At 45.5% G+C, this 23,487-nt stretch overlaps 1 protein-coding gene across 3 annotated transcripts in view; it reads left to right on the top strand.

Annotated features, from left to right (window-relative positions):
* EDEM2 (ER degradation enhancing alpha-mannosidase like protein 2) overlaps positions 1 to 23,487 on the top strand; it is a 33,496-nt gene that overhangs the window by 2,470 nt on the left and 7,539 nt on the right. For 2 of the 3 annotated variants that reach the window (XM_028827295.2, NM_001261036.1), the window contains 7 exon segments: positions 143 to 182; positions 3,033 to 3,138; positions 7,826 to 7,951; positions 10,840 to 11,051; positions 14,033 to 14,174; positions 19,327 to 19,451; positions 21,700 to 21,844. In XM_028827295.2, the coding sequence (XP_028683128.1) occupies positions 143 to 182; positions 3,033 to 3,138; positions 7,826 to 7,951; positions 10,840 to 11,051; positions 14,033 to 14,174; positions 19,327 to 19,451; positions 21,700 to 21,844 (896 nt within the window). 3 annotated transcript variants of the gene reach the window in all.

The raw sequence follows: 23,487 nt of genomic DNA, 5'->3' as shown, positions 1-23,487 counted from the left end.
GTTTCTCTGTTGTGACTGTAAGTGGGACAGGCAGAGGCATTACCTTGCCTCATTTACTTTTAAGGGGATCAGATCTAGGGCAGCCATAATGTCTGGTATTTGATTTTCTTACTAAGCGGCTGGGATTTCTGTCCTTTTGCAGTTTTTCTCTGACTCTAATTGACGCACTGGACACCTTGCTGGTAAGTATCTCGTCTGTTTCTTTTCCTTTCCACCATTACATAACCAATATCCTTCCTCTTTTGGCAGCTTGACTGTGGGTGAAAAATGAATTCCTTTCCTAGGCCTTTTATTTGCATCTCATGATTCTGAACTGTCCGCTGCAGTTGCCTAGCTACATAGGGAAAAATGAACTACAACTTATGCAGATTCATTTATTTAGCAAACATTTATAGAGGACCTGTTATGTATGGAGACTTGTAATAGGCTTGTATAACTCTGTGGAGGATACAGAGACTTTGACATCCTCCTGTTTTCAGAGGCTTACATTCTAGGAGCCATGTTCAATGATAATAAAAGGATATCAGGTTGAGCACGGTGGCTCACACCTGTGATCCCAGCACTTTGGAAGGCTGAGGCAGGCAGATCACCTGAGGTCAGGGGTTCGAGAGCAGCCCAGCCAATATGGTGAAACCCCGTCTCTATTAAAATACAAAAAATTAGCCTGGCGTAGTGGCACATGTCTGTTATCCCAGCTACTGGGGAGGCTGAGGCAGGAGAATTGCTTGAACCCGGGAGGCAGAGGTTGCAGTGAGCTGAGATTGCACCATTGCACTCCAGCCTGGGTGACGAGTGAAACTCTGTCTCAAAAAATTAAAAATAAAAAAATAATATCAGTGACTAATTAGTATGTTTGTGTAGGGCTTAGTACAGACATGTATTAATTCTTCCAACAACTTCTTGAGGTAAGTACATTTACTCCTTCTTATGGCTAAGAAACCTGATGCTTACGACTGGGTGCAGTGGCTCACGCCTGTAATCCCAGCACTTTGGGAGGCCAAGGCGGGAGGATCACTTAAGCACAGGAGTTCAAGACCAGCCTGGGCAATATGGTGAAACCCCGTCTCTACCAAAAATATAAAAAATTAGGCATGATGGCACATGTCTGTGGCTCCATCTGTTTGGGAGGAGGGTGAGGTGGGAGGATTGTTTGAGTCAGGGAGGCAGAGGTTGCAGTGAGCCAAGATTGCACCACTGCACTCTGGTCTGGGTAATAGAATAAAACCCTGTCTCAGACAAACAAACAAACAAAAGATATAAAAGAAACCTGATGCTTAGAAAGGTAAAAAGGGCCAGGTGTGGTGGTTCATGCCTGTAATCCCAGCAGTTTGGGAGGCCAGCATTACTTGAGCCCCGGAGTTCAAGGCTGTGATGAGCTATGATCACACCACTGCACTCCAACTTGTGCAACAGAGCAAGACCCTGTCTCAAAACAAAACAAAAAAAAGTCTTGGACTGGTCCAGGTCAAGTACCCATTCCATAGCCAGAGGGATGGGATCAGCCTCTCCCAAATCACAGGAGTGACTACTGGGGAAGAGTGATTCCTAGAGGGTGAACTGAGATGTTATTTATTGTCAAAAGAAGAGAGATTGAGATTGCATTTGGCTAATGGTTGAAATAAAAAGGGTTTATTTTCTCAAGCAAAAGAAAGTCTAGAGGTAATTTCTAGCGTTGGGTCAGCTACTCAACCGTGTTATCAGAGACTAGGCTCTTTGTAGCTTTGCATTCTAGTATCGTTAGTGGTTTGGCTTTTATTCTCATGCTTAGTACCTCATGGTCTCACATAGCTGCCATCGCTTCAGAAATCAAGTCTGAGTTCAAGGCAGAAAGAGAGAGACTAAAAGCCATGTTAGCTGTGTTTGTCCCTTGGTATTAAGAAAACAGAAGCCTTCCCAGAAGTGCCCCCAGTAGAATTCTCAAGGGTCAGAATTGACTGGGTAAACAATCAACTGCAGCAGCAAAGGAGGCTCAGAAAGCTTCTGGATTTCCAACCTCTGGTGGGAGGCCATGAGGTAAAGAGGGTAGGAATGAATTTAGTTTTGGGTCAGCCAACCTGTTCTGTTTTCCACAAGGTTGAACATGACAAGACAGGGTTAAAAACAACTGATACCTACTGCAAAATGTCAAACTAAGACTTTTGGCTGGGTGCGGTGGCTCACTCCTGTAATCCCAGCACTTTGGGAGGCCGAGGCGGGTGGATCACGAGGTTAGGAGTTCGAGACCAGCCTGGCCAATATGGTGAAACCCTGTCTCTACTAAAAATACAAAAATTAGCTGGGCATGGTGGCGCATAATCCCAGCTACTCAGGAGGCTGAGGCAGGAGAATCCGGGAGGCGGAGCTTGAAGTAAGCTGAGATCTTGCCACTGCACTCCACCCTGGGCGACAGAGTGAGACTCTGTCTCAAAAAAACAAAACAAAAAACCTAAGACTTCCGTGTAGTTTGCATTCTTTATATTGTGTCCGTTTTTGTTTGTTTGTTTGTTTGGTTGTTTTTGAGGCGGAGTCTCGCTCTGTCGCCCAGGCTGGAGTGCAGTGGCCAGATCTCAGCTCACTGCAAGCTCCACCTCCTGGGTTTACGCCATTCTCCTGCCTCAGCCTCCCGAGTAGCTGGGACTACAGGCGCCCGCCACCTCGCCCGGCTAGTTTTTTGTATTTCTTAGTAGAGACGGGGTTTCACAGTGTTAGCCAGGATGGTCTCGATCTCCTGACCTCATGATCCGCCCGTCTCGGCCTCTCAAAGTGCTGGATTACAGGCTTGAGCCACCGCGCCCGGCCTATTGTGTCCGTTTTAAATGACTACATCGTCACTCTTAATTGGGACCTAGGAATTTACTTAACCAGTCTCTTGATATGAAGTCTCTGGATGATCTCTAGCTCTCAGTGCTTTCTTCTGCTGTCACCAATCCTAGGAAAGAAACTGGAGGTCTTAAGTGGAATTTGTGAGGGCCACATCAACATAGGATCCCAGACTCTGAATCTGCCTCCATGCATGCAACAGCCTCAACGTCAGGTCTCCTTTTTATTTCCAGATTTTGGGGAATGTCTCAGAATTCCAAAGAGTGGTTGAAGTGCTCCAGGACAACGTGGACTTTGATATTGATGTGAACGCCTCTGTGTTTGAAACCAACATTCGAGGTGAGGGCTGCTCTCTAGGACCTTTAAAAGAAAAGAGAGTGTGAAGTTGCCTCTGTAAACCAAAAAGTGGTAAATAGGATTTTAAGGACTGACCATGCCAGGACCCTTGGCCTAAACCTCTGACCGACAGAGCTCTCCTTCTCTCCTGGAGGATGAGGTGGGGAAGTCTCAGGATTTCCTCATCAGTTTCAGATATGAAAGTGACCAGGAGACTAAAAGCCTGGAAAGAAATACACCAGATTACTCACCTCTTTAATATATATTTGATACTAGGCACACAGCTATGAACAAGAGAGATATGATCCTTGCCTTCTTGGAACTTACTGTCTGTCCAATCCAATTTTCTGCAATGATGGAAATGTTTTATTTTCTGTGTTTTGGCCAGTGTGGTAGCCACTAACCACATGAGCTCTTGAGCATTTGGAATGTATCTACTACAACTATGGAACTGAATTTTTAATTTCATTTAATTTTAATGATATTAAATTTAAATAGTCACATGTGGTTAGTGATTATTGTATTGGACAGTGCAAATCTAGGGCATTAATCTTCCAAACTTGGCTGCCCGTAGGAACCACTTAGGACCTTTTAAAAAATCCAAATGTTGAAGCTCCACCCTAAACCTAATGAATTGGAATCTCTGGGTTGGGTCCTAGGATCAGTTTTTTTAGCAGACTTCCAGTGATTCTTGTGAAGCTACCACAACCCTTATTTGCATTGACCTCTAGACCACTTAACAGCTGTCACCTCTGGATGGCAGAGTTCTACTTTTCCCCATTATTTTGTATGTTTTCTGCAATGAAACTTATATTCCAGACATATGATCCATAAAAATTTTAAAAAAGAGAAGAGAGCAGAGGGACAACATGGTCTAAAATCCTGGTTTAGGAATCCGGCGTGAGTTGGAGGCTGTGCTTGTTGGCTGTGTCTCCCAGCTTCTGAGCCCAGTTTGTCATCCGTGAATGAAAGTCGTTCTTATACCTTCATTTTTGATATGAATATAATTGATACCAGCTTTCTTTTGGTTGACATTTTCCCATGTATCTTTTTCTATCCTTTCCATCTTTCTGTAATTTTATGATTAGATACATCTTTTGCAAATAGTGTATTATATTTTATCCATTCTGACAATCTTTAACTGAAACATTTAATCCATTTACATTTACTGTAATTACTGATATATTTGCACTCATTTCTACAGTATTGTGCTCTCTGTGCCATCTTCTGTTTTTTTTTTGAGATGGAGTCTCGCTCTGTTGCCCAGGCGGGAGTGTAGTGGTGCGATCTCGGCTTACTGCAACCTCTGCCTCCCGGGTTCAAGCGATTATCCTGTCTCAGCCTCCCATGTAGCTGGGATTGCAGGTGCTCGCCACCATGCCCTGCTAATTTTTGTATTTTTAGTACAGATGGGGTTTCACCATGTTGGCCAGGCTAGTCTCGAACTCCTGACCTCAGGTGATCCGCCCTCCTCAGCCTCCCAAAGTGCTGGGATTATAGGTGTGAGCCACTGCACCCGGCCCTGTGCCATCTTCTTTATGTTCCTTTATTCTGCCCTTTTTCATGCCTTCTTTAGATTGTTTTTCCCTCATTCCATTTTCCTCTTACCAGTATGGAAATTATGCACAATATCTAGCTTTTTACATAGTTTACCAAGTAAATTTAATAAACATAACTTATCAAAGTCTAAATTTAGTGAAAATCTTTGTTCTACTCCTGAATAATGCAAAACCTGGCTTAGAGAACATCCTGACCTATATGCTATAGTTATATATTTTAGTTATTTGTTTTAAACCCTCCATACATTATAATTTTTGTTCTATACTGTTGAAGTTTTGCATTTACGCATATATTTACCACTTTTTTGTTGTTGTTTTTGGTTTGAAATAGAGTCTCACTCTGTCACCCAGGCTGGAGTGCAATGGCACGATCTTGGCTCACTGCAACCTCCACCTCCTGGGTTTAAATGATTCTCCTGCCTCAGACTCCCGAGTAGCTGGGATTACAGGTGTGCACCACCACGCCAGGCTAATTTTTGTATTTTTAGTACAGATGGTGTTTCACCACATTGGCCAGGCTGGTCTCAAACTCCTGACCTTGAGTGATCCACCTGCCTTGGCTTCCCAAAGTGCTGGAATTACAGGCGTGAGCCACTGTGCCTGGCCTTTTTACCACTTTTTTGACTATCTTTTCTTTTCGTGTGTCAGACCTTTTCTCCAAAGTATTTCCTTTAGAATTTCCTTTAATGCAGGTGTGTGCTTCGCAAACATTCCCAGCTTTTGTTTATATGAAAATGTCTTTATTCCACTGTCTTTGGTTGGCCTTTGGGTGATATTTTTGCTGGGTGTATGGTTCTAGGTTGATGATTACTTTCTCTTATTGTATTGAAAAAATTTTCCAATATCTTCTGGTTTCATTATTGTTAAGAAGTAACCTGTCAATTTATTATTTCTTTGTAGAGAATCTTGTTTTGGTTTTCACTTTGGTGTCTCCTTTTAAAAACTTTTTATTATGGAAAACTTCAAACATAAAAGTAGAGAAAATAGTATAATGAACCAGATGTGCCCATCACTCAGCATTAATACTTATTACATGGATTCTGGCTGCATTCGAGATCTTTTTTCCCTTTGGTGTTCTGCAGTGTTTTTTTTTTTTTATTTGTTTTTGTTTTTTGTTGTTTTTTTTTTTTGAGACAGAGTTTCGCTCTTTTTGCCCAGGCTGGAGTGCAATGGCGCGATCTCGGCTCACCGCAACTTCCGCCTCCCGGGTTCAAGCGATTCTCCTGCCTCAGCCTCCCGAGTAGCTGGGATTACAGGTGTGTGCCACCATGCCTGGCTAATTTTGTATTTTTAGTAGAGACGGGGTTTCTCCATGTTGGTCAGGCTGGTCTTGAACTCCCGACCTCAGGTGATCCACCTGCCTCGGCCTCCCAAAGTGCTGGGATTACAAGCGTGAGCCACTGCGCCCGGCCTCTGCAGCTTTACCATAATGTACATACATGTAGATTTCTTTTCTTTATTTTATTTTATTTTTTTTTTGAGACGGAGTCTGGCTCTGTCGCCCATGCTGGAGTGCAGTGGCGTGATGTCAGCTCACTGCAACTTCCGCCTCCTGGGTTCAAGAAATTCTCCTGCCTCAGCCTCCCGAGTAACTGGGACTACAGGCACACACCGCCACGCCCAGCTAATTTTTTGTATTTTTAATAGAGACGGGGTTTCACTGTGTTTATCAGGCTGGTCGTAAACTCCTGAGCTCACGCAATCCGCCTGCCTCGGACTCCTAAAGTGCTGGGATTACAGGCGTGAGCCACCGCACCTGGACTTTTTTTTTTTTTGAGATGGAGTCTCACTCTGTTGCCCAGGCTGGAGTGCAGTGGTGCCATCTTGGCTCACTGCAACCTCCGCCTCCTGGGTTCAAGGGGATTCTCCTGCCTCAGCCTCCCGAGTAGCTGGGACTACAGGCGTGCGCCACCATGCCTGGCTAATATTTTGTATTTTTAGTAGAGACGGGGTTTCACCATGTTGGCCAGGATGGTCTCCATCTCCTGACCTCGTGGTCTGTCCACCTCGCCCTCCCAAAGTGCTGGTGTTACAGACGTGAGCCACCGCGCCTGGCTTACATAGGGACCTTTTATCAGACTTCCACCTGGTGCAGGCCTGGCCTTGGTCTCCTATTCCCCCTCTGCAGGGAGGAGGGGAATTTTGAAGCTTAGGGTCACCAGTTATTTTCAGTGAGAGGGCCACTCAGGATATCTATTTAGCTATGTTTCCAAGTACAGAACCTTTGTGTCTTTTTAAAAGTTCTAAATAGGCCGGGCACGGTGGCTGAGGCCTGTAATTCCCAGCACTTTGGGAGGCCGAGGCGGGCGGATCATGAGGTCAGGAGATCGAGACCATCCTGGCTAGTGCAGTGAAACACTGTCTCTACAAAAAAAAATACAAAAAAATTAGCCGGACGGTGGCGGGCGCCTGTAGTCCTAGCTACTCAGGAGGCTGAGGCAGGAGAATGGTGTGAACCTGGGAGGCGGAGCTTGCAGTGAGCCGAAATTGTGCCACTGCACTCCTGCCTGGGGGACAGAATGAGACTCTGTCTCAAAGAAAAAAAAAAAAAAGTTCTAAATATTGCATAATAAGTTGAAATAGATAAATTAGTAAAATAAAGGTAATAACCACCATTACCCCCTCCCTCCAGGTGTGACAGATGACTGGGAGACAGACAGAGTGACAAATGGAATGAGCATGGGCTTTGGAATCAAAGACACTGAGCCCTACCACCTACTAGATGGGTGACCTGGGGCAAGTCACTTTATCTCATGGAACCTCAGTATCTTCATATGAACAGGGGGCAGTAATAGTTAGTGCTTGGTACACAATAGGGACTTACAGAAAAATAGACACTGTTCCTGTGATGCACCAAGAGAAAAAAACCCATAAACTTAACACTGTATAAATATGTGGGATTAAGGGACTCTTTTTTCACTAGGTGGCTCTAGCTTCTTCCCAGTGAGCCACCCCAATAGAGGGAGGTTTTTTGTTTGTTTGTTTGTTTTTACCCATGAAATAGCCTCAGGAGGTCCTGAGAACATGCACCCCCAATAGAGTGTTTAGGTTTAACTTGCACAGGGGAAAGATCCTTGGTCCCTTGGTCTTTCCCTTTGGACTGTGCCATTTGCTTTCTGTGCCATCTGTAGTGGTAGGAGGACTCCTGTCTGCTCATCTGCTCTCCAAGAAGGCTGGGGTGGAAGTAGAGGCTGGATGGCCCTGTTCCGGGCCTCTCCTGAGAATGGCTGAGGAGGCGGCCCGAAAACTCCTCCCAGGTAAGACCCACACAGAGATGGGGCAGAGATGAAGTCCATTAGGTCCTGCTTCCCTTGCTGAAGACGGGAGTGGCAGTGCTGAATTAATTCCTGGTATTTCTCAGCAGGTGTATTTGGTATTTCTACCCCCCAGGCACCCACCGTGGAAATCAGGAGTGTCCTGGGCATTTTAAGGGCCTGCTGGGGCCCTGACCCAGGTGGATGAGTTGACCTCATTATTGTTTGCAGGGGATGGTGGAAGGTGACCAGCCTGGTGGGTGGAAGGCCATTGCCCTTATTTTGAATGAACCCATTTGTCCCCTCCCAGGTACTATGGTTATTTCACACACTGCTGGAGTAACAGGGGCCCAGGGAAGGGTGTTGGTGTGAGCATTGGCAGCCCTGGATTCTAGACTCAGCTCTGCCAGTCAACATTTTGACCAAGCCACTCTTTCTCTTCACAGTTTGTTGTTGGTTTGTTCGTGATGGAGTCTTGCTCTGTCACCCAGGCTGGAGTGCAGTGGCGCAATCTCAGGTCACTGTAACCACTGCCTCCCGGGTTCAAGCAATTCTTTTGCCTCAGCCTCTCAAGTAGCTGGGATTATAGGCGCCCACCACCACGACCAGCTAAGTTTTGTATTTTTAGTAGAGATGAAGTTTCACCATGTTGGTCAGGCTGGTCTCAAACTCCTGACCTCAAGTGATCTGCCTACCTCGGCCTCACAAAGTGCTGGGATTACAGGCATGAGCCACTGTGTCTGGTCTCTCTCCACAGTTTAATTTTTCCATCTATCGAATGAGAATCATAATTTCCACCTCCCTACCACATTGGGTTTTGGGGAGGCTAAAATGAGGTCAGGAAAGAGAAACTGCTTAGAGAACCTCCAACACTTTTAAAACGAGAGGGATTTGTTTTGTGGCTAAGCTGTGTCCAGGGCTGCAGGCCAAGCCTCCGTGTTTTTGTCTAGTGAGGCAGTAACACCAGGCTCAGTAGCATCAACTGTACACTGTGTTCCCTTCAGGGTGTGGTGGAAGCTCTGAGGACTGTTCACACCCAGACACGTCACACTGTGCTTTCCACCAGCCTCTTGGCCATCTCACTTATTTATCCCTTTTCTTTCTTTCTTTTTTTTTTTTTTTTGAGACAGGGTCTCACTGTCACCCAGGCTGGAGTGCAGTGGTGTGATCATGGCTCACTGCAGCCTCTCGAACTTCTGGGCTCAGTTGATTCTCCCACCTCAGCCTCCTGAGTCGCTGGGATTACAGGCACACGCCACCGCACGTGGCTAAATTTTTTTTGTAGAGATGGGGTTTCACCATGTTGCCCAGGCTGGTCTTGAACTCCTGGGATCAAGTGATCCACCTGCCTTGGCCTCCCAAAGTGTTGGGATTACAGGTATGAGCCACCACACCCGGCCTCTTTATCCCTGTCACATCGCACTTGCCTATCCTTTGGGGGAGAGCTGAGGATAGTGGGTGAGCTGGGTTCAGGTCTCACTCATGGCTCATGGCTCATGGCTAATGGCTTAAGCGTCTTCCTTGCGGACATTGTGTCCTGTGTGATGCATTCCTGGAGGAAACTCTGGAAACTCTGTCTAGCTGCTCCTCCTTTATTATTTAATTATTTTTGGCCATTGGTCATTTTATTAAAAAAGGTCAAGAAACAGGATTTTGTCACTCCCCCTCTTTTTAATACGGCCTGACTTTTCTGAAATATTCCTTAGAGCCCTTCCTGGTTGTGACTTGCTGTCCCGCTAGTGTCTGCCAGATAGCAAGTTTCTTGTCTGTGGCAGACAGAGTTGCTAGACCCTGTGGTTCTTGGAAGTGTCGACACCTTTGTTCACAGATTGGTGACGCACAGGCTGCTCTGGAGTTGTTTGACCTTTAGGCCCGGAGAGGAAATCTCTGCCTCTGGCTGGTTGTCTAGTTCTCGTCTTGAATCAGAAGACACTTGGGTGGGGCGGGCAGAGAACTGGACTGGGGCTAGGGGTGGGCATAGGGCAGGTGTTCCCATCCCAGCTCTGTTTGACACTCTTCTGTGTGGCCTTTGGCTGAATCACTTCTTCACAGGCATGGTTTTCCCTACCTATAAATCCAGGGTCATGCTATATCAGTGGTTTAGTGGTTTATATCCTATTTTGCTTCCTTTTAAAAATTATTTAGCCCCTGTACTTTTTATTTAAAGCAGAGATCTTTATTTAAAGTCTATGAATGGCTTTATTTATTATTATTATTTTGAGACAGGGTCTCGTCTTGTCACCCAGGCTGGAGTGCAGTGGTACAATCTCAGCTCACTGCAGCCCCCGCCTCCTGGGTTCAAACAATTCTTGTGCCTCAGCCTCCCAAATAGCCGGAATTACAGACGTGCACCACCACACTTGTCTAATTTTTGTATTTTTAGTAGAGACAGGGTTTCACCATGTTGGCCAGGCTGGTCTGGAACTCCTGGCCTCAAGTGATCTGCCTGCCTTGGCCTCCCAAAGTGCTGGGATTATAGGCGTGAGCCAAAAGTCTATGAATGGCTTTGAATGGGGCTTACTCTTTTCATTGTGCCACAAGCCCCACCACTTTCTGTGGCTTAACCCCTGCCTGCATTACAATAAGTTACCTGCCTGGACTTTGAAGGCATAGTGTAAAATAAATAAAAATAGCTAAAGTGAGTGTGTGTGGAGCACCCTCATCACGAGCAGGAACCCAAGGGTTGTGCAGAGCAGTGTTTGACAGCATCTGGCCTGGGTGGCTGCTCAGGGCCCTCCAGTTACGACATTTATCCTTCTCTGGCTCAGACTCTAGCAGGACACCCAGGAGAAAGAGGAAAGTGCTGGCTAAGGTCCCAGGCTTTGGGCGTGTATCAGAACTATCCCTATCCCCCTGCTCCTGTCCGGGGTCATAATTTTTCAATTGTTCAGCCTTTCAGACCCCCACTGGCATGCCATATGGAACGGTGAACTTACTTCATGGCGTGAACCCAGGAGAGACCCCTGTCACCTGTACGGCAGGGATTGGGACCTTCATTGTTGAATTTGCCACCCTGAGCAGCCTCACTGGTGACCCGGTGTTTGAAGATGTGGCCAGAGTGGCTTTGATGCGCCTCTGGGAGAGCCGGTCAGATATCGGGCTGGTAGGTTCGCTGCTGCCCTTCCTGTTTGAGTCAAAGTTGCCACCTTGGCCCCAGCTTATGAGGCCCAGGGCTCTGAGCAATAAGTTGCAATCAAGCCAAGGAAAACTTAGGGTGACCTTAGGAGTGGTCCAGGATTTGGGCTCAGGACACCAAAAACAGACCAACCCTCCAATTCAAGTTTGGCTTGGAGTGGGGAGGAGAGTGGGAAAGCACATTTTTCTGGCGGGCAGCAGGGGCTGCATTAAGCTTTGACCACTTGAGATTCTCTGATTTCTAGAAAGAGGGTTGTATATTTCATGCACCTGACTCACGTGGTGACTTCAGCTCATCAGCTCGTCCGGCCTTCATTTTTAGTGTCTGTCTGTATTTGCTGTGTTTTTTAGGACACCAGTTCTGGGAGATACTGAATGACTGTTGCGTGACAAAATGAGTCCTGGCCAGTTAAGTTAGGGGAATATTACACATAATATCCCCCCCTTTTTTGGAGAGTCAGAATGCTCTTGAGCAGAATAAAAGTCCTCTAGTAAAGAAATCTGTTCAACTTTGCTTAACTTAACATTTCCCAAACTTATTTAACACCAGAGCTTCCCTTTATCTTCCGGTACTATTAACCCATGGAAATTGAACACACTTTGGACCAGATGATCTCTAAGGTCAGTTTCAGCTTCTAAAGGGAATAATCCAGTAAGATTAACAGTAATTGAGCCAAAGCCATCCAGGACATACCACTGGATTTAGTCAGAACTGGATTCAAGCCCTGGCCTTGCTACATCGAAACTGTGTGACTCTGAGCAAGTCACTCAACCTCTCTTGTCCTCAGTTACTTCGTCAGTAATGTTAATATGTTAATACCAACTTTGCTGAGTCATTCTGACATAGGAAGACTGCATTCAGGTCTAGGCACATTTTATGCAGAGTCTGGTGCTAATTCAGCTTGAAAAGTAAAGCTTGTGTGAGGACTCCTTGAAAATCCCTTAAGAAGGTGCCCCCTTAAGGCTGGGCACGGTGGCTCATGCCTGTAATCCCAGCACTTGGGGAGGTCAAGGCAGGCGGATCACTTGAGGTCAGGAGTTCGAGAGCAGCCTGACCAACATGGAGAAACCCAATCGCTACTAAAAAAATACAAAATTAGCCGGGTGTGGTGGTGCATGCCTATAATCCCAGCTACTTGGGAAGTGGAGGCAGGAGAATTGCTTGAACCCAGGAGGCAGAGGTTGCGATGAGCCGAGATCACGCCATTGCCTTCCAGCCTGGGCAACAAGAGCAAAACTCCGTCTCAAAAAAAAAAAAAAGGTGCCCCCCTGGAGACCTGTAGTGAATTCCTTAGTCCATCTCAGGCAGGTTTTGCTCCAGCAATGGGACCGTAGTAGACTGTGTTAGTGCTGTGCCCATATCCTCTCAACTCTTACCATTTCCATGCACACTGGCCAGTCTTCCAACTGCCATCACCTGCGCCTCTTTGCCTAGGGGTCTCCTCTGGTGCCTGGAGCCACTCTGCTTGCCTTTGGCTGAGGGTACTAGGATTTAATGCTACCCGTGAGTAGCTCTCAAGCCAGTAACTGATACCGATGGGAGTTGGTGGATAAACATTCCAGTTCCCTGCCCCTTTGGTGGGATCACTCCGAAGCTCGAGCTCTGCACTGAATTCCTGAGCTCCCCAGCAGGATTGAACTCCAGTTCCCATGGTGGAAACTTGCCTGATGGCATACCCCTTAAATGCCGCATCCCTTGTCCTGCCTCACTTTACTCCTCCTCTACTGGTGTTTACAGGGACTCGCCTTCCAAATCAACTACTTTCGATCAGAATGAGGTTGTGCCTCTGGGGGAACCCAAACTAACACAGAACAGTTAGCTATTTCTTTGAGTACCAAATGAAGTTACCAGCTTCCATGAGGGTCTAAGCTGTATGAAAAATACATATCTGTGACCGGGCGTGGTGGCTCACGCCTGTAATCCCAACACCTTGGGAGGCTGAGGCAGGCGGATCACCTGTGGTCGGGAGTTTGAGACCAGCCTGACCAACATAGAGAAACCCTGTCTCTCCTAAAAATACAAAAAATAAATAAAATGAAACAGAAAAATGCATATCTTTGTTTATTTTTTTGAGACAGAGTCTCCCCCTGTCGCCCAGGCTGGAGTGCAGTGGCACGATCTCAGCTCACTGCAACCTCCCCCTCCTGGATTCAAGTGATTCTTGTGCCTCTGCCTGCTGAGTAGCTGGGATTACAGGCGCACACCACCATGCCTGGCTAATTTTTGTGTTTTTAGTAGAGACGGGGTTTTACCATGTTGGCCAAGTTGGTCTCGGACTTCTGACCTCAAGTGATTCGCCCACCTCAGCCTCCCAAAGTGCTGGGATTATAGGCGTGAGCCACCGCGCCTGGCCAGCCAGCATTGGCAATTTTTAACAGTCTCTACAGAGACTGAACAATTAAAAAAAAAAAAAAAAAGTCAAAGGATATAAAAAAAGGTACTCAGTGACATTGGTGAAGTCCCCTTTTGCCCCTGTCTCCAGCTATCGGTTTCTCTCCTTAGAACCACTCTGTCAGCTTCCTGGTGAATGTTCTTCTTGAGTTAATTTATGGAAATATGTAAAGCATGCCTGTGTCTTCAGATACTGGAATCACATGCTGAGTGCTGAGAAATCGGACAGATTGTGGGAACAGCAAATTCTCATCTCCCATCTCACACTCACTCTAGGCAGGATATAAACACTCCAAATCATTTTTCTTTTTCATTTTTTGCTCAATGTGTGTAATTAAGTCTTCATAAATGTGCATGAGATGCATCTCTACTATGCGGATGTACAGGAAGGCTGGCCATGATCCAGCCTTGCCCTTCCCTCTCACGGTCTGTGTGTCTCCCAAGAAGCACTGGGGCGCCTACCTTGCATCTTCCTGGGTAGTCAGGGTTGGGGGTGAGTAGATCCTTCTTTGGCCATCAGCCTTCCCCTTGGGACCATGTGTCTTTCTCTCTCTCAGGTCGGCAACCACATTGATGTGCTCACTGGCAAGTGGGTGGCCCAGGACGCAGGCATCGGGGCTGGCGTGGACTCCTACTTTGAGTACTTGGTGAAAGGAGCCATCCTGCTTCAGGATAAGAAGCTCATGGCCATGTTCCTAGGTAAAAAGGGCAGAGTAAGGGAGCTTTTCCCCTGATTTTTCTTGTTGATGTGTGATTTGTTTAAAAACTTTTTTTTTTTTTTTTTTTTTTTTTTGAGACAGAGTCTTGCTGTGTCTCCCAGGCTGGAGTGCAGTGGCACAATCTAGGCTCACTGCAACCTCTGCCTCCCAGGTTCAAGTGATTCTTGTGCCTCAGCCTCCTGAGTAGCTGGGACTACAGGCGCACACCATCACACCCAGCTAATTTTTGAATTTTTATAGAAATGGTATTTCACTGTGTTGGCCAGGCTGGTCTTAAACTCCAGACCTCAGGTGATCTGCCTGCCTTGGCCTCCCAAACTGCTGGGATTACAGGTGTGAGCCACCATGCCCAGCCTGAGTGCCTGCAGAATCAGTTCTGAATTCAGAGTCACTATGGACTTACACTGCCCACTTCATGCCCACTACACCACTTCATGCCTTCTTGCAAAAGCCAACTGAAGCATGCTGCATTCTGTGTATATAGCCCTGTATTTCTTATCTCCTGGCCATTGTACATGGCGTCTTCTTTGCCTAGAATGTCTTTTTTCCTGTCTTCCTGTGTCCAAATTCTTTTCACCCTTCAAAGCCTAACTTAAATGTCACCTTGCCCAGGAAGTAGCTTGATCCTTCTTCAAAATTTAGGACCTTTAGCATCTGTTTTGCAGTTAGCTCTTATCAACAGTTACAGCTCTACTAATTGAATGCAGAATCCGTGCCTTATTCATCTTGTTTCTTACAGTGCTTTACATGTGGTAGATAATAGATTAATGCCTGTTGAATAAATACATCTTACCCTCCAGGCCCTTAGACACTAGCAATATTAAGGAATTGTTGAGCACCTAATTACCATTACTATTATAGCTACAGTAGTCCCCTGTTATCCACAGCTTTGATTTCCATGGTTTCAGTTATCCACGGTCAACTACAGTCTGAAAATAGGTGAGTACAGTCAGATAAGGTATTTTGAGGCTGAGTGCAGTGGCTCATGCCTGTAATCCCAGTGCTTTGGAAGTGAGGATTGCTTGAGGCCAGGAGTTTGAGACCAGCCTGGGCAATATAACAAGACCCCCTCTCTTAAAAAAAAAAAAAAAAAAATATTTTGAGACACCAAATTTACATAATTTCTTTTTTTCCTGTCTCTTACCAAAGAGACAAATTCACATAACATCTATACAATATATTGTTATCATTGTTCTGTTTTATTAGTTATTGTTAATCTCTTCTCATGCCTAATTTATAAATTAAACTTTTTCGGCTGGGCACAGTGGCTCATGTCTTTAATCCCAGCGCTTTGGGAGGCTGAGGCAAGAGAATTGCTTGACCCCAGAAGATCAAGATCAGCCTGGGCAACGTGGTGAGACCTTGTCTCTACAAAAAATTTTAAAAAATTAGCTGGACATGGTGGTGCGTGCCTGTAGTCCCAGCTACTTGGGAGACTGAAGTGAAGGATTGCTTGACCCTGGGAGGTTGACGGTGCAGTGAGCCATGATCATACCACTGCACTTCAGCCTGGGTGACAGACTAAGACTCTGTCTCAAAAGTAAAAATTTTTAAAAATTTAATGAAGTAAGCTTTCTCATAGATGTGTATGTATAGGAAAACAGTAGTCACGCGTTGCTTAATGACAGGGATATATTCTGAGAATTGCCTCGTTAGGTGATTTCATCATTTTGCAAACATCATAGGGTGTACTTAAGCAAACCTAGATGGTATAGCCAACTACGCACCTAGTCTATATGGTGTAGCCTATTACTCGTAGTCTACAAACCTGTACAGCATGTTACTCTCCTGAATACTATAGACAATTGTAATAGAATGGTAAGTATTTATGTATCTAAACATAGAAAAAGTGCAGTACAAATACAGTATAAAAGATAAAAAATGGTACATCTGTATAGGGCACTTAACCATGAATGAAGTTTATAGGACAGGAAGTTGCTCTGGTTGAGTCGGTGAGTGGTGAGTGAACGTCAAGGTCTAGGACATTACACTGTTGTAAACTTTATAAATACTGTACACTTAGGCTACACTAAATTTATTTAATTTTTTTTTTCTTTCTCCAATAATAAATTCTTTTTTTTTTTTTTTTTTGAGATGGAGTCTCGCTCTGTTGCCCAGGCTGGAGTGCAGTGGCATGATCTTGGTTTACTGCAACCTCTGCTTCCCCAGTTCAGGTGATTCTCCTGCCTCAGCCTGCTGAGTAGCTGGGATTACAGGCACCCACCCCCACGCCTGCCTAATTTTTGTTTTTCCTTTTAGAGACAGAGTCTCACTGTGTTGCCCAGGCTGGAGTGCAGTCCTGCGACCTCGGCTCACTGCAACCTCCGCCTCCTGGGTTCTAGCAATTCTCCTGCCTCAGCCTCCCGAGTAGCTAGGATTACAAGTGCACGCTGCCACGCCCAGCTAATTTTTTGTATTTTAGTAGAAACGGGGTTTCACCGTGTTGCCGAGGCTGGTCTTGAACTCCTGAGCTCAGGCAGTCCACCCGCCTCAGCCTCCCAAAGTGCTAGGATTACAGTCATGAGCCATGGTGCCTGGCCTAATTTTTGTATTTTTAGTAGAGACGGATGGGGTTTCACCATGTTGGCCAGGCTGGTCACGAACTGCTGACCTCAAGTGATCACCTGCCTCGGCCTCCCAATGTGCTGGGATTACAAGCGTGAGCCACCATGCCTGTCCTCCAATAATACATTAACATTAGATTACTGTAACTTTTTTACTTTGTAAACTTCAAATTTTTTTAAAAACTTTGACTCATTTGTAATAACGCTTAGCTTAAAACACATTGTACAGCTATACAAAAATATTTTCTTTATATCCTTATTCTCTAAGCTTTTTTCTATTTCTACTTTTTTATTTTGTTTTTACCTTTTATACTTTTTTGTTAAAAACTAAGCTACAAGCACACATTAGCCTAGGCCAACACAGGGTCAGGATCATCAATATCACTGTCTTGCACTTCCCCATGTTATCCTGCTAGAAGGTCTTCAGGGGCAGTAACACTCACAGAGCTGTTATCTCAGATGATGACAGTGCCTTCTGGAATTCCTCGAAGGACCTGCCTGAAGCTGTTTCACAGTTGACTTTTTTTTTTTTTTTTTTTGAGACGAAGTTTCGCTTCTGTTGCCAATGCTGTAGTGTAATGGTGCTATCTCGGCTCACTGCAACCTCCACCTCCCAGGTTCAATTCTCCTGTGATTCTCCTGTCTCGGCCTCCTGAGCAGCTGGGATTACAGGGGCCTACCACTACTCTTGGCTAATTTTTGGTATTTTTAGTAGAGATGGGGTTTCACCATGTTGGCCAGGCTGGTCTCAAACTCCTGACCTCAGGTGATCCACTTGCCTCGGCCTCCCAAAGTGTTGGGATTACAGGCGTGAACCACCACACCCAGCTGACCTTTTTTATCTAAGTGGAAGGAGTACTCTAATGATAATAGTATAGTAGATACATAAGTGAGTAAATATTTATTATCAAATATCATGTACTGTACATAATTGTATGTGTTATACTTTTATGACTGGCAGCACAGTAGGTTTGTTTACACCAATATCACCACAAACAAGTGAGTAATGCATTACATTATAAAATTACAACAGCTGTGATATCTTTAGGCTGTGGTGATTTTTCACCTCTGTTATAATCTTATAGGACCACCACCATCTCTACAGTTCAGTGTTGACCGACATGTTGTTATATGGCACATGACTGTATATAGAGTTTATATAGTACTAGCCATGGTTTCAGACATCCACTAAGGGTCTTAGAACATATTCTCCTCAAATAAGGGGGGACTACTCTACTCATTTTTTCAACAAATATTTATTGAATACCATGGATGTGCCAAGCATTGTGCCAAGCTCTGAACATGGACTGTTTCATATAATCCTTACAACTCCTGTTTGAGATTATCTTATTTATTTGCATGTATATTTGATACTTTGTTCATTCAGAAAATATTTATTGCTCATTGTACTAGTGTGGGGGATTCTGCAGTAAACAAAACAAAGTCCCAGGCCTCATGGATTTACAATCTAGGGGAGAGATATAAGGGATAAATTCAAGTTCCCACTAGAATGTAAGTTCTCCGAGGGCTGGATTTTGTCTTGTTTACAAACTCATCGGTGCCTGGTACCTGGTAGGTGCTCAGCGAATGTTTGTTGTGTCAATAAATGATTGAAAAGTCTCACAGATACTTAACATTACTGTTTTAGTCCATTTTCATGCTGCTGATAAAGACATACTCGAGACTGGGTAATTTATAAAGAAAAAGAGGTTTAATTGACTCACAGTTCCACATGGCTGAGGGGGCCTCACAATCATGGCGGAAGGTGAAAGGCACATCTTACATGGCGGCAGGCAAGAGAGAATGAGAGCCAAGTGAAAGGGGAAACCCCTTATAAAACCATCAGATCTTGTGAGACTTATTCACTACCATGAGAAAAGTATGGAGGAAACGGTCCCCATGATTCAGTTATCTCCCACAAGGTCCCTTCCACAACACATGAGAATTATGGGAGCTACAATTCAAGATGAGATTTAGGTGGGGACACAGCCAAACCATATCAATTACTCCCCCCTCGCTTTTTTTTTTTTAAGATGGAGTTTCACTCTTGTTGCCCAGGCTGGAGTGCAATGGCGTGATCTCGGTTCACGGCAACCTCCGCCTCCCAGGTTCAAACAATTCTCCTGCCTCAGCCTCCCAAGTAGCTGAGATGACAGGCATGCACCACCACACCCTGCTAATTGTGTATTTTTAGTAGAGACAGGGTTTCTCCATGTTGGTCAGGCTGATATTGAACTCCCGACCTCAGGTGATCTGCCTGCCTCGGCCTCCTAAAATGCTGGGATTATAGGTTTGAACCACCGTGCCTGGCCTCCTCATTTTATAGATCATAAGGCTGAGACTTAAAAGGGAAAAATCCACCCCAGGTCATGGTTAGCAATGTGGTAGAGCTGGAGCTGGAATTTGAGCTGGAAGTTTGACTCCAGAATCCATGCTCTTTTCTAGCCTGCTTGTCTCATTGCATCCTGGTGCTCTTTCCAAAGTGTAAGTCCTTACTTCGGTTGTCCAGGCCTGCCTTTTGTCTCCCTAATCACTCATATGTCCATTATCCCATCTCTCCCATTGCAGAGTATAACAAAGCCATCAGGAACTACACCCGCTTCGATGACTGGTACCTTTGGGTGCAGATGTACAAGGGGACTGTGTCCATGCCAGTCTTCCAGTCCTTGGAGGCCTACTGGCCTGGTCTTCAGGTAGGAATGATCAAAGAATGTGATGATCTTTCTATGGGTCTGGCAAAGCAAGCTCATTCTGATGTATAAGTCAAATAAGGTACTTTGTTAGTTACTTGAGTACTTTTTTTTGGAGGGACAGGTTGAGGATGGAAGAGAGACCTAGAGTGAATTAGATAGATTTAGAGTTCTGCCAAAGTAAGTGTCAGGAACTGAGCTTCCAGTTTGCCATGGAACGTTGTGGTACTTAAAGTCGACAGTGCGTTTCCAGTCTGGGCAGGAATGGCCATTGGCAACAGCTGTTTCTCCACTGGGCGTTTCTGTCCAATCTCATTCTTGACAGTGGGCCTGAGGAAGGGCAGGAAGCAGCTCATGCCGCTCTGCCATCTCGTTATTTTCTCATTACATGGTCTGGTAGAGTTGCAGCCGGAAGGATCTTAGAGCTTATCTAATCTGCCCCACTTTGCTGTTCCAAAATAGTGCATGTACCAAAATGTTTTTATAATCTACGTTTTTAAAAGTTTTAAGAAAAAGTAGTCCCACCTGGGCAACATAATGAGACCTCATCTGTACAAAAAATAAAAAATTAGCCGAGCGTGGTGGCACATGCCTGTAGTCCCAGCTACTCAGGAGACTACAGTGGAAGGATTGCTTGAACCGCGAAGATCAAGTCTGCAGTGAGCCATAATCATGTCACTGCAGCCTGGGTGACAGAGTGAGACCCTGTCTCAAAAAAAAAAAAAAAAAATGACCACCAGGTTTCTATCCAGAATAACCAGGTAGACATTGTGTCATTTACCAAGAAGGGAAAAAGGCCAGAGTAAGGAGGCAACTTTGTGGGAATGTAAAGGAACCAAGAATTTTTTTAGGAAATGACAAGTTTGTTCTGTCCACGAGACATCCAGTGGAGACGTCAAGATCAGCTGCTTCCCTGTGAGATTACATTAGTAGTAATGGCTACTTAGCAATAGCAGGTAAAATTATAAATGCATATATCCTTTGACCCAGTGATCCTAATTCTGAAAATATATCTTATACATAACACTTTACATCTGTTTGATGTGACATATGCAGAATTATTTATTGCCACATTAGTTGTTGGAACCAATTCAAATAAAAATATCTGAAAACCAAATTTCTGTATCTAAAAATATGGAGATAATTAATATCCCTATTAATAAGGAACCAAAGGCTATTTTTTAGTGTGGGGAAAATAACGTATACTCATGCATGTAGAAACTCTGGAAGATTATACAAGAAATCTGTAATGGTTATCTGAAGCCAGGCAGGATGGGTCGTGGTTGTAATCTCAGCACTTTGGGAGGCTGAGGTAGGAGGATCACTTGAGCCCAGGAGTTTGAGATCAGCCTGGGCAACAAAATGAGACCCCCATCTCTACATAAAATAAGAAAATTAGCCAGGAATTGTGGTGTGCACCTGTGGTCCCAACTACATGGGAGACTGAGGTGAGAGGATCTCTTTTTTTTTTTTTTTTTTTTTTTTTGACGGAGTCTTGCTCAGTCGCCTAGGCTGGAATGCAGTGGCGCAATCTCAGCTCACTGCAAGTGCCGCCTCCCAGGGTTCACACTATTCTCCTGCCTCAGCCTCCCGAGTAGCTGGGACTACAGGCGCCCGCCACCATGCCCAGCTAATTTTTTTGTATTTTTAGTAGAGATGGGGTTTCACCGCATTAGTCAGGATGATCTCGATCTCCTGACCTCATGATCCACCCGCCTTGGACTCCCGAAGTGCTGGGATTACAGGCGTGAGCCACCACGCCCAGCCGAGGTGAGAGGATCTCTTGAGCCCAGGAGGTGAAGGCTGTAATGAACCATGATTGTGCCACTGCACTCCAACCTAGGTGACAGAGCAAGACCCTGTCTCAAAAACAAAAACAAAAATGGTTATCTTTTGGGGGTGTGGTGGTGGGAGTGAGACTTAGCACAAACTTTTCTCTATTCTTAGACTTTTGAACTGGCTGGCTGAATTCCAAAACTGTTAGTAGCTGACAATGACTCAGAAGATTTAGGGACTTAACATACAATCTCTGTTCCTTCCAACAATGTATGAGATAGATGGTGTATGTTATGTCTTATAGATGAGGCTCAGAGGAGTCCAGTGCCTGGCTCAGCACCACACTGAGTAACTGGCAGACTCAGGGATTGATTCATGGCCTTTTTGGCCCCACAGATTTTACTTTGTCTTTTCTTAAGGTCTGTAGGGTTTTATGCCTGCTGTCTACCTGCCTAACAGCCACTTTCTCCCACAGAGCCTCATTGGAGACATTGACAATGCCATGAGGACCTTCCTCAACTACTACACCGTATGGAAGCAGTTTGGGGGGCTCCCGGAATTCTACAACATTCCTCAGGGATACACAGTGGAGAAGCGAGAGGGATACCCACTTCGGCCAGGTGAGCAGCCTCTCTGGCTTGTCATCTGCCCGCAGGCTCTGGTTCCTGAAACCCCAAATCCCCTCTACAAGGCTCCATGCTTCACAACTGCCCACAAGTTCATTTTTTTCCATCTGTTCCTTCCAGTGACTCTGGGTGGTTTTCTTCCTAGGAGTTAATTATCCCCATGTTTTCAGATACGGAAACTGAGGCCTAGTGGGATGAAATGGCTTGCCTCTGGTTCTTAAGTGTAGGAGCCAGGCCTGGAACCCAGGACTCCTAACTAAATTGCAAGCTCTTTCTTTTTTATTTTTATTTTTTTGAGATGGAGTTTTGCTCTTGTTGCCCCGGCTGGAGTGCAATGGCGTGATCTTGGCTCACTGCAACCTCTGCCTCCTGGGTTCAAGCGATTCTCCTGCCTCAGCCTCCTTGAGTAGCTGGGATTACAGGCATGAGCCACCACGCCCAGCTCATTTTGTATTTTTAGTAAAGACGGGGTTTCGGCCGGGCGCGGTGGCTCAAGCCTGTAATCCCAGCACTTTGGGAGGCCGAGACGGGCGGATCACAAGGTCAGGAGATCGAGACCATCCTGGCTAACACGGCGAAACCCCGTCTCTACTAAAAACACAAAAAATTAGCCGGGCGAGGTGGCGGCGCCTGTGGTCCCAGCTACTCGGGAGGCTGAGGCAGGAGAATGGCGGGAACCTGGGAGGCGGAGCTTGCAGTGAGCTGAGATCTGGCCACTGCACTCCAGCCTGGGTGACAGAGCGAGACTCCGTCTCAAAAAAAAAAAAAAAAAAAAAAAAAGACGGGGTTTCACCATGTTGGTCAGGCTGGTCTTGAACTCCCAACCTTAAGTGATCCACCCACGTTGGCCTCCCAAAGTGCTGGGATTACAGACATGAGCCACCGCGACTGGCCCAGTATGCTCTTTCAAATCAGGAAATGAGTGAGAAGGAAAAGGCCAAGGTTGACTCCTTTTGAGCTCCTGCCATCAGGAGTTCAGAAGTGTAGACAAACTTCCTAAGTCCATGGGTCAGATAAATTATGCTTACGTGTATGGAATGTTAGAACTGTGGCACAGACCTTAGGAATTACCTAGTCTCTTCCACCTCCCCATTTGCAGCTCAGAATCAAGCAAAGGACTATATTTGAGACATTCTCTTACATTCCTTTCTAGCCCTGGTGTCCTCTGATTCACTTCAGGGAAGCTGAAAATTGTGAGGAGGGGAAGAAAAAGGGGGACAAAGGAAGGAAGCTTAGTCAGCACGCATAGTCATCCCCCACCCCAAAATAGGCCACGAGCCCATTGTCTTAGACACTTCCCACTTTCCCACCTGAATTGCCTTTCAGCCATGGGACAGGCCTTCCTAGTGGCTTCTGCTTATGCTGCCTTCTTCTACCTCATTTCCTTCCTCTTCTAACTCAAATGATTATGTGGGAGGTGTAGAGGGTTCCAGGAGAGGGAATAAAGAGCTAATTAGTCACTTTTGACTCCTTAGAGGCCACTGTTACTGATGTTTCCCGTGCATTCGTTCTCATGGCATGTTTTTAAAACAAGAAACTCAGCCGGGCGTGGTGGCTCACGCCTGTAATCCCAGCACTTTGGGAGGCCAAGGCAGGTGGATCACCTAAAGTCAGGAGTTTGAGACCAGTCTGGCCAA

This window comes from Macaca mulatta, chromosome 10 (genome assembly GCF_049350105.2).
Source record: "Macaca mulatta isolate MMU2019108-1 chromosome 10, T2T-MMU8v2.0, whole genome shotgun sequence".
Classification (NCBI taxonomy): domain Eukaryota; kingdom Metazoa; phylum Chordata; class Mammalia; order Primates; family Cercopithecidae; genus Macaca; species Macaca mulatta.
The sequence above is the reverse complement of the archived record's forward strand: the minus strand, read 5'-3'. Positions and strand labels throughout refer to the sequence as shown.